Below are 12,116 nucleotides of genomic sequence, written 5' to 3' on the forward strand. Positions count from 1 at the left end.
AATTTTTTTAGCATCGTCATCGACATTATTAATAAAATTAAATTTTTTTTACATCATCAGCAAACATTAGGCATTTAGTATCAATACAATCATGTAAATCATTTATGAATAAATAAATAGCAAGGGAACCCCCCCCCCCCCAATATCGACTCTTGGGGAAGCACCAGAATAACATGGATAACAAGAGGATGGATTTACAACCATTAAAAATTACTGTCTAATATTTTCCAGTAAGGTAAGACTCATTCAATGCACTTGAACAGACGTCCAGAAAAGCCTCAACCCCCCGATCTTCTGAAGAAGAATAATATGATTACACTCAAACCTGTTTTTGTGCGATGGATAGGGACCGCATAAAAAAAGTCTCACGTAGAAAATAACTCAAAATCTTAAGAAATAACTAGAAATTGTTTTTTTAAACGAAATCAAGACACGAGGCTGGGCAGCTACTTGGAACCTCGCCAAACCCTTTGGAATCTGATTTAGAAAATACACACGCGAACATTTTTAAATATTTTATTTACATATGTACTTATTTTACACATACAAAACTGTTCAAAATGTATAACCATTATCCTTCGTAGTCTGACAATACGCGAATTTTCTTGTGGTCAACTGGTTCAAAATCACTTGAAGATACTACCTCGCACTCGTTTAGAGTTGACTTTTTTTCAGTTACCCAATAGTCGGTGATCAGTTTTTGCGACGACTGTTGTTTCACTAGACGCTTGTATATGCTTCGGTAGCCAGATATACAAGATTGAAGCTCCTTTTGGAATTTTTAAGTTCTTTCAGAATTGGCATCGATTGCAAGAAAATGACCTTCTAATTTACTGCAAAGTTGGAGTCCTGCATAGATTTTATCTGCTGTCATATAATCGGGTTCTTCTTGCCCATCAGTAACATCTGTTACGTAATTTATAATGTCATCATCCCTTACGGTTTCATCCTGAATCATTTCGACAAGATCATTTTCACTGAAAGTATTAAAACTTCCGCCGATGCCATGTGCTAGCGTAACGATGTGATGAAATATCAAAAATCGAAAAAGCTAAATGGCCGATCAAACCTACTAATTTTTTTTATTGATAACTTCGTCAGTTATGTTCTAATTTGATTGAAATTTGTCACAAAAAAAGACCGCACAAATACAAGTTTGAGTGTATTTGAATCGAAATCCTTGGAGAAATCAGTATAAACAACATCAATTTGCTACGTGTTATTTATAGTTTGTGCTATAACTCCAGAAAATTCTAACAGATTAGTTAACGAAGATCTCTCAGCAGTAAAATCATGCTGACAGCTAAAAAACCAGGAACTAACATGGCTATAAATTCTTTCATGTATGATAAGTTCAAATACCTTACAAATAGAATTCATTTGAACTGTAGTACCATGGGCGGAGAAAACGGGGGGCGGATCAAAGGTGGAGTTAACTGATCTAATGTATATATATGTGTATATGAATTGACATCATCATCGTGCCCCTCAGCAATGATGACATTGCCCCCACAGACTTCCAAGTCTATCTCCGCCTATGTGTAGGCCGATAATTTAAAACATCAGATTTATTACCAGTTTTGAAGACAGGCAACACTGAACAAGTCTTCCACATTGTAGGAAAGACAAAAGATGAACTAATTATTAAAAATGATAGATAGAGGAACAACTAAATATGTGCCACAACCATTTCAGTTTAACCCGTTATTATGCAAAAATGAAGTAATTATCATGTTAACTTTTTGGTAGGTCGTTCTAGTTGTACGCTTACAAAAAAAAAATATTGATTCATGTTTAATTGATGTCGAATAATGCAATTGCGTGAATATTATTCATTTTACCTGAAAAAAATACATAATTTGTTTCATACATTCTTTAGGGAACAGTTTATGGGGTGTAGTATGCAGTGGCGTATTTCCGGCTTAGTGGTCAGTGAGTGACCTAGATAGTTTGCGAGTACGTGAATGAACTAAAGAGTTACCCACAAAGTGAGAGAGCAGGTCAGTAGGTCGTTAGCGACGGTGTTACACTGACATCGTGGATTTTGAAAAATATGTCAAGTACAGCGTAAATTTGGTGGTTTGCAGTTCATCATTGTTTATATAAGTAGATACTATCTACACCTTTCAATGTACCGACGGTACTTACAAGTACCAGTCACAAATTCAAATTCGATTGGTATATGAGAAACATAGGTATTACTTAATAAAAATGCTGACTGAACCCAAATTTTTGTGGATAGATTTAAGCTTTGTGGATAAATAAGGGGAAATATATTATGCGTTTATTTTTTTTTTTTACCTTAGGGGTCCTTCAAGTATTACGTCAGCATCGATGGGGGGGGGCGTTCCGATTTGCTGACTTTTGATGACAGGGGGGGAGGAAAGGGGGTTTGGATGATGCTTACGTCATCAACCACCCTTTTTGAAGATATGAACTATTCTTAAGGGCATGTTACTCAGTGAGCCAAAAATGAGAAAAATCTTACGTTAGTTTGTGGGCGCCTGTGTGAACTAACATTCCCCCTAATGATACATCCCTTGCAGAGCCACTTCAGCGTCCTCTAAATGTTTCGCGGATCCTTCAAGTGCTCAGGAAATGTTTTCGGGCTGCTTAAGTGCTATGGAAATGTTTCCGGGCCATTTAAGTTCTCTGGAAATGCGCAAAGCATCACTCAAATGATCCGTAATTATGCCACGGATCATTTGAGTAATCTGGGAACGTTCCGCGGGTAACTTGAGTGATGTAGAACCGCACTGGGGAGGGCCGCTTAAGTGCTCTAAAATTGTGCCACATGTCACTCAAGGGATCTCTAAATGTGCCACGAATCATTTAAGTGTTCTGGAACTGTGTCGCGGGTTACTTAAGCGATCTTTGAATGTGCCACGGGCCTACTTCAGTGATCTGAAAATGCTCCACGGGCCACTTTAATGCTCTGGAATTGTGTCACGGTTCATTTAAGTGGTCTGTAAAAATGTGCCACTTAGTTCATTTTTACAAAATTGTGTTTTGGTGACAAGCCACATCAGCTAACATTCAGGGCCACATTTGGTCCGCGGGTCAAGGGTTTACAACATATGGCTTAAAGGGTGCGTCGCAATGAATTTCTCAAAGAGAAATTTTAAGCTCTTACCCTTCAAATAACATTGCAGAAATTTATTATAATTATAATATGTTGTATGGTACATTTTCTTTCGAATTATTATTTTTTAAATGTTTTTTACATTAAATTTTTTTTCGTCTGGGAGGGGGGAGGTGCACGAGCTCCCTATGCCCCCCTCCCGCGGCGTACGATTCTGATCCCATCAATATGCGTTAGGAGGTAGGGGGCAGTGCTGACGAAATTTAGCTGACTTAGGGGAGGAGGGGTCAAAGTTTTGCTTACTTTTGCTGACAGGGGGGGGGGGGTCAAAAATGGCTAAAAATTTGCTTACGTAATACTTGAACGGCCCCTTAACTATTCCCTCAGTAAAGTTGCAACAATAAGTGGCAATGGCGCCGATGAAAATAAATCCTCTACGTCATATTCAAAAAAACAGTTGTGCCGCATTTGTGCTGTCATCTGGTAATCGTGAAGTGGTTATACAGCCTTTATACTTGGAGTAGAAGGTTGGGGGACAGCAACTCCATATTTCAAGCCGAGGTTTTTGCGCTGCATAATGCTATCATTTATGCTGTGGAATTCAGGAAACAAACTGAAATTTTCACGGGCAGTCTCTCTCTAGCTTGTATTGAACCAACGCTCCTCGCATCAATATGTACGTCACATCCGCTTAGCCTTGCGTGCCAACAGTCAAGTACAACTCAAATGGATGAAGGCACATGCAGGAATTTACGATAACGAACAGGCTGACACATTGGCAAAAGCGGCAGTGTTACTTCCGCAGAGGCTAGAACTACCACTGCCACGTAGCTTTGGGAAGCAAATTATTAAAGCCAATTTGATATCGATTTGGCAGGCAAGCTGGGATCTGAATATTACTACTTCACCTGACACCAACTCTTGCCATATCGCTAACTATATTGCAATTTACTGCCATTAATGAGATGGGTTGGAAATGAACGCGCTATCTATCGGTGGTTGCCTCAAGCTCGTTAGGGAAAATATCTTATCTATATCCTCTTTCGGGTTTGAACCTGGGACCGTGACGGCAATCTTCCCGGTGGTAGACGAGCATCTTACCACCGCGGCACTCGGGATCTGAATACCGCAAAGAAAGCATACGAGATCCAGAGAAGAGTTCGCTGGAGAAATGAGGTTTGGCAAAGAAAGATGATTATAGTTTTAACAGAGCACGGGCCTTTTCCGGAATATCTGTTCAGATTCCATAAGAGAATGCATCGGTGCCTTTGTGGAGCTAAAGGTTCACTTCTCCATTATGCAACAGGGTGTCCAAAAACGCAACATCTGTATTTCTGCCCATTCTTGTGGAAACAACGTTCGTTAAGAAGCCAAATAAACACAAAAATGTTGAAAGACCTCATCAGGTATGTAGAGAAAAATCTCCACGCACTTGACAACGAGAAAAGATGGTGCGCAAATGCCCTCCCTCTCAGCTCACATGTAGACCCAGACCACTCGCCACCACGTACGCGATCCCGAGCATCTACGGCACCACCGAAGATGATTCCTGCATCCCCGCCCATGACACGGTCAAGGTCCAGAAGACTGCGATCATGAGTTGGAGTGGATAAGAAAAGCTAGTGGAAAGAAATGTAGAACAACGCCGTTTTTATCTAGCTTAGATCTTAAATCATTACACTTCATACATAGTTATAAAAATTTATGGCAGATGGCAGCACTACACATAAAAAACATTATACAGAAACAAACTTCACAAAGTTCACCACACGCATACACACACACACTCCAACATGTACCAATTCGTTAGAAGTTTCGCAGAGGAATATGGACGAGGTCCATGTCTGGTTAGTAGCAGTAGTAGCTTAGATATATGATTTTTCTTAAAGCTGCATTCTAATGATTCCTGACAGATTTTGATTTTGAATAATCTCTGACAGTTCCAGTAGATGATTTTGAATTAGTAAATTAACGATTCAATCAGCATGACAGGACGCTTTGCTATCGTGGAAATTCGGTGAGCCAATTGACGTGATTTCAATGAATTATTCGTTTTACAAGTATTCATATTTGATCAAATCGCCATCTTACATAATTTTGACAATTTAATTTATTTTTTATATATATTTGAATATTTATTGAATAAAAGGTATTCCAGAAGCACCCACGTCAGCAAGGGCAATGACCGCTATCGCCGTAAGGTGATGTGGTTCGTGTGCCTCCTCGCTAATAATTCATAGTACCAACGCCTAACAACGTAGTAAGAAATGTTGCGGGGTCAAAAAGAAAGTGGCACTTTTTAACCCTTTCAAAACTACAATATAATTTAAAAATTAAGAAATTGGATTTTTAATTTTATTGACGAAAGGACCAATTTGGTGAAACTGCGTCACAATGAAATTTAAATTTTATGTTCCAATTGAAGTCTAAAAGAAATATATATATATATATTTTTAATTATTTCGTACACAATGAATTAATTAACTTCGTATTGTATAACCTCTCTTTTGCGGTCAGCGTTGGGACTAAAAACTTTCTCCGTAAAAGAGGGAGTTGACCCGCTAACTAAGGGTAAATGCATCATAGGGAAATTATTATATGTGGCTTTACTGTGAAATAGAGAGGTAACCGCTTCTGGGGGTGTCCGTTAAAAGGGGTTTTTATACTTGAAAGTTTCGTCGGCACTAAATACAATTATAATGAAAATAAAAAATACCGATTCAAATATTTTGAACGATGAATATCTATTTTACCACAAAAGAAAGCCATAAGTGGAAAGCCGTAAGCAGTTATATCAAAGGTGGGTCTGCAAAATAGTTTGGACCGCTTTTGCGACGCGCAACGGTTTACGGAAAATTAACCGCTAGGAAAATTCATAAACAGTTCGACAGGAGTCAGTGAGCCAGTAAGTTAGCCAGGAATGATCGAGTGAGTCAGTAAATGATGCAGTCGTTATTGAGTGAATGACTTTTAGAGATAGAGTAAGTGACCTAGTGAGTGAATGATTGTCATAATGAGCGACGCAGTGGTAGACTGAGTAATCTAGTGAATAGGCGAGTGACAGAATGAGCGACTTAGTGAGTAAGTGCATGACCTAAGTCATACGTGATTGAGTATGTGAGAGAGTGACACAGTGAGCGATCCAGTGAGCAACCAAGTGATACCATAGTGATCAACCTAGTGAGTTGATAACAGAATGAGCGAACTAGTGATTCGGTGACAGAATGAGCGAATTAGTAATTTGGTGACAGAATGAGTGACCTAGTGAGTTGATAACACAATGAGCGACCTAGTGAGCTAATGACAAAGTGAGCGATCTAGTGAGTAAGTCAGTGACCTAGGAATAAGTGATCGACCGATTGAGAGAGCCATCGAGTGACATGGAGTGATATTGTGATCGAGTGACCTATGAAGTGAATGACCTTGTGAGCAAGTGAGTGACTTACGGAGTTAGTGAGTGACTTAGGGAGTGAGTGAGTGACATAGTGAGTGAGTGATATAATGAGCGACCTAAGGAGCATGTAAGTGACCTAGTAAGTGAGTGGTGCAATGAGTGATCTATTGAATGAGTGAGACAGAGTGAGCGAGCAAGTGAGTGAGACAATGAATGAATGATAGAATCAGCGAGACAGAGTGAGCGAGCAAGTGAGTGAGACAATGAGTGAATGATAGAATCAGCGAGACAGAGTGAGCGAGCAAGTGAGTGAGACAATGAGTGAATGATAGAATCAGCTACCTAGTGATGGAGTGAGTAACCTGGTGAGTGATTTTGTGAGCTCATTCATTCATTCACTCACTCACTCATGTCGAAGTGTTGTCGGTGAATTGTTCGCCGGTAAATTTTCCCAGCGATGAATTTTCCATTCGATGAATTGTCCGTGAATTTTCCGTCGGTGAATTGCTTTCGATGAATTTTGCGGACACGACGCGGAACACCCATAATCACCCGTGGGTCATGTCAATAGTTTGTGAAGTCATGCGGCTACCTAGACACCAACTCTCTTATTTTGTCCGGAAAGTTTTCGGAGGGAGAGAATGTCTTCTCCGTTGTCAAAACGACAATGCGGAAGTTGCTTTGCGATGATTATGGCTCTCTTTCACACGAAATAACTCTCATAATTTTCATACATACAAATGAATGAACCGACCTATTGATCAAGACATTGTTTGAGGAAAAATTTATTTCCAGTTGCTTCTCTGATAATTTCAAGAGACTGAATATTCGAATATGAATAATAAACTTTCATTTTCGACGTCAGCTAAACTTTGGTTTGAAGCCAATGACGTCAAATCCATTGAATGACCGTCTCGCACACAGCCGTAATTCGAACTTTACAGCGAATTCCAGTTCAAGACATCATAAAAAAATAGACAATTATTCGTTTAGAAAATTGCGTCTTCCGAAAGGTAATGGATAGTAAATCTTTGAGGATATCGGAGATTCGGCAAGCCAAAGCTTGATCTAAATCATCGAAATAAAAGACTCATACAATGATTATGAACATAGAGCAAGGTCTGGTCACAATTTGGGTCCCACTTTCCGGACCCTACAAAACTTTCTGAATCGGGAAAACGGACACTTCGGAAAATACAAATTAACAAAACCATAAATTCGAAATTTCATTTCTTTTGTGCAAAATTAACTAGATTGTTTCACTTCTCACAACATCATTTACTTTAAAAAATTATGGATCATTTTCAAATAAATTATGAATCATTTTCATAAAATTATGAATCGTTTTCATAAAATTATGAATTCAGAAAAATTACGAATCATTTCCATAAAATTATGAATCATTTCCATAAAATTATGAATCATTTTCACGAAATTATGAATCATTTTTAAAAAATAAAGAACTTTTTTACAAAATGGTCTGAACAGCCCTCTGTAAAGCATAACTATTTAGCATAATGACATTGACGCAATTACGTCGAGAATCCGCTAATAACTTTTTAACCGGTTTGATTGAAAAGTTTCATGTTTTCACAAAATTTGTCCCTTGCCAATTGCTTGAGATGCCAATTTTTGTACAGAACTGACCGCTTTTTATTCAAGGATTAATCTTTTCCTACGAACGCGAGAGCTATACTAACATCACATCAACAAAAATGTCATCAACATCAACCCTTTAAGCGGCTTCGACGAGATATCTCGCCGCATTGAAGGCCTCTTATTTTTAGCATCGACCAGGTCAAGTTGACTTCTCAAAACGGAACACTTTTCCCTCTATACCCCTTACTTTACACCTGCTGGAAATCTGAAGAATGCTCTTACCTAGTTAAAGAAAAAATTATGGCATTTTTTTAAATTGGGATATAATAATTAGTGCTATAGTCGCTTAAAGGGTTAAGACCATAAATACTTCCAGAAAAATACTTTAAAAAAAACAAACTCACCGTCTCTTCTTTTACGCATTTTATTTCCAGTATCACGAACGTTCCTCGGATATTTTCGCGTCTTAAACATTTTCTTGAATTTCAACTGCTCATAATTTTATATTGTAAAGCTTTCTTATGTGTTGTTATTATTATTATACTTATTCATTACGCCACTGTGTAGTTATATATCTCGCTTGACAAGAAAAAGAAAGGGTTTTCTTCTTATTGGTTGGCACGTGTATTGTGTTCTCGGGAGGAGTCACGAGAAAATCGCCGGCTTTTCCTCGCAACTGTACAGTATGGTCTCTGGTGGTAGCAGCAGCAGTAGTATAGTGTTGGTGGGTGAAACGATGGATCAATGTTGTCGACGATCCGCTCTCGGAGACTCCTCTAGGTTCCACCTCGCGTTATGGGATGCTGCTTCTGATGATGCTGGCTGGCGCTCCTGTATGTGTGTGTGTGTGCTCTCGGTCTTCCCTCACTTGGACACCATCCCCCCAGGATTCGTTCTTTTGTTAAAAAGCTGGAATGAACTTCACGCCACCTGGTGCTGATCATAACCCGGATACATGCATACATAGGTTGTGAGAAGACGTTTTAGTTTTTTTTTAGTTACGGCATCTACCGTATGTTGTCGTTGCCGCCCTCCTCCAATCCGAGCACTTATTCACTGCATAGCGTATATATAACGCTGAAATTTATTCTAAACTGCGAAATCATTCGGAAATAATGACTATGATTTTGCGAAGATATTTATCCAGAATGTATTTAGTAGAGAGGAGACTTGTTATTACCTTGAAACATTATTTTTCAAACTTTTTCACACCGTAAAATTTTCATTAAAATTCTTTTTTTTAAATAACTTGATCCCCACGTATCGGTATGATCTGTCGTGAATTATCATATCAATCTGTCGTCGTTCTTCAGAAAATACAAATTAACAAAACCATAAGTTCGAAATTTCATTTCTTTTGTGCAAAATTAACTAAATTGTTTCACTTCTTGCAACATAATTTGCTTTAAAAAGTTATGGATCGTTTTCAAATAAGTTATGAATAATTTTCAAAAAAAAGTTATGAATAATTTTCAAAAAAAAGTTATGAATAATTTTCAAAAAAAAGTTATGAATAATTTTCAAAAAAAAGTTATGAATTATTTTCACGAAATTAGGATAGATATAAAGAACCGCTCACAACCCCGGACTGATGCAAAGCACCTTACTTCCGTTCACGAAATTAGGAATTACTTTCACGAAATTATGAATAATTTTCCAAAAAATAAAGAACATTTTCACAAAATGGTCTGAACAGCCTTCTGTAAAGGCTTCATAATTATTTAGCATAATGACGTTGACCCGATTACGTCGAGAATCCGCTAATACCACTGTTTTTTATTCATTTTAACGCATGCGTGGTTTGATTGAAAAGTTTCATATTTTCACATTTGTCTCTTTTACTAAGACGCCAATTTTTGTACAGAATTGACCGCTTTTTATTCAAGGATTAATCTTGGATTTAATCTTGATCCGATCATACGGATCTCCGTAAGAGATCCGTGTGATCCGTCTTGGTAATTTGTTAGTGTCAGCAGATATAGTAGATATCCATACATCCATGCCTAAACCAGGATTCGAACCCAGACCTACTCAGTCAGTGGCTAATTCCCTAATTACTCGACTGCCAGGCGGTTCGATTCACGTTCTCAAATTCCCTTTTATTAAAAAAGTTTTCTTAAAAATAATTAGATTTTTTAATAGTTTTTTGGATGCTAATTACTTAAAAAATAATTTAAAAAAATTCCATCACGTGCAGTTTTATCACAAATCACAGGTCTGGAGTTACTAGACTAATATTGCGTCACTTCAAGAGTGATGTAATATTATTTGTATTAAAACTTATCATAAACATCTTTATAGGTTTTAAATAATAATTATTATTAAAAATTTATAGTTATTATTAAATTAGATAGAGTATTATAATTATTGATTCATCGAAAATAAGTCTAAAAGCAGTGCCATTACATAATGGAAGTAGATATGATTCTGTACCTGTTAGGCATTCCGTTCATTTAAAAGAGTGTTGTGAGAATCTTAAATTGATCACTGCGCAATATTGATTTTATTGTCGAAGATCTTTCAGTAATATTTTGAGGTGACATTAGGGCTCTGATTTCAAATCTGGTATTTGTTTTGCCAGATTGGCTCTAGTTTTTGAGATAAAGTGGAAATTTAATTTCTCAATAGTAACACATGAGCAGTGTACATATCACATTGAAAAACTGTGCGTTTTAAATAATAATGTTAAATATCATAGCCGAAGATATTTCAGTGAGTTTAGGGGTTGTTTTAGGGCCTATCATTATAATGACAGATATAAATGTAAAGGATCTGTTTATATGACGTGGTAAAATATAAAAAATATATCAAAATATTTTGATTTGAATCATTTCCCTCAAAATACGAGATCATTTTGTGAAAAAAATCGTACGTGATAGAAAAAAAAAAAAAATCTTATTTTTGGAATCGGCACTGAAAATAACAAGAATCAGTCGTCAAAAAGTTTCCAAAAGGTATTTTTTGTAGACCTGTGTTATATAAAATTTTACTATAATTGAGAAATATGGATTGTTAGAGAAGCAAAAATGTGTTCCAAGGTATCACATAAGTCTTGTACTTTGAAACATGTGATGCTATACCTTGAATCAGGGCAAAATTACAAAGGGAAAAAAATGCAGATATTACTAGGCAGTAAATATAATGAGTATTTCTAATTATATTTTTATCAATGATATACCGAAATAGAAAATTTTAAATAAAGACGAAATTCCAAAGCCCGAAATTGGCCAATTCGCGAAGTGGCCGGTGATCCTTGGAGAAAGTCCGATAATGTTGGCCCGCGACCAGAAAGAAGTTGTCCATCCCTTTGTTAGGACAAGGTTACCAGATTTATCGCCTATTCGTTTAATAGAGATAGTCTAAATTTCATGCCGAAACCTTACGTGAAAAGTGGATGAAACATACAGATTTCTCCACTTTTTATGAATTTTTAAACTATTCATGAACTTATGGTACACCCTGTACTTGTTTCGTTTTTTTTTTTATCTTTCGCTGTTTCCAAGTCCTGTCGTTTCAAAATTAAGAAACTCCTCTCTGAAGCACCCTGTATAATTGGGTACATGTGTAATAAGTATATCCCTTGGCACTTTTCATCCATCACTTCGAGATGATAGATTCCTTCCTGAAATTTTAAACCTAGCTCCTCATATTATCTTGCTCCTTTATTTCTAGCTCCTCAAAAGAAAACTCCGCTTTTATCAAATTAAAATCTCTTTTGAGTTTGGCCATATTTGAATTTTAGATAATCTAAGAAATTCTGAAGTTCTCTCCCCCGATTTTCGGCAACCATATATATATATATATATATATCCTTCCCTGTCATTTATTGAAGACGCATTTTTGAAAATGATGGAGCGTGAAACAACGGTTTGGAGGACCCTATTCATCATTATCATCTTGGGAACCTAATTAATGCTTTTCACGTCAAGCCGTTCTCCCGGGATCCAGTTGAAGCTCCATTGATTCAGCGAAACGAATTCAACCGGAAGTTTTATCCATTATTACCTCGGATATAAAGTCAGCCTTGCCAAAAGCAACGGA

The 12,116-nt window shown here is 37.1% G+C and overlaps 1 protein-coding gene across 2 annotated transcripts in view; it reads right to left on the reverse strand.

Moving 5' to 3' along the window:
* LOC149087395 (uncharacterized) overlaps positions 1–8,925 on the reverse strand; it is an 82,100-nt gene extending 73,175 nt beyond the window's left edge. For both annotated transcript variants that reach the window (XM_089231478.1, XM_089231476.1), the window contains exon 1: positions 8,480–8,925. In XM_089231478.1, the coding sequence (XP_089087604.1) occupies positions 8,480–8,549 (70 nt within the window). In that variant the 5' untranslated portion in view covers positions 8,550–8,925. The remainder of the gene's footprint in view (positions 1–8,479) is intronic.
* Positions 8,926–12,116: the final 3,191 nt, after the last annotated feature.

This window comes from Pholcus phalangioides, unplaced genomic scaffold, assembly GCF_987345545.1.
Source record: "Pholcus phalangioides strain wild (caught in Gottingen) unplaced genomic scaffold, Ppha-v1.0 ptg000004l_1, whole genome shotgun sequence".
Taxonomy (NCBI): domain Eukaryota; kingdom Metazoa; phylum Arthropoda; class Arachnida; order Araneae; family Pholcidae; genus Pholcus; species Pholcus phalangioides.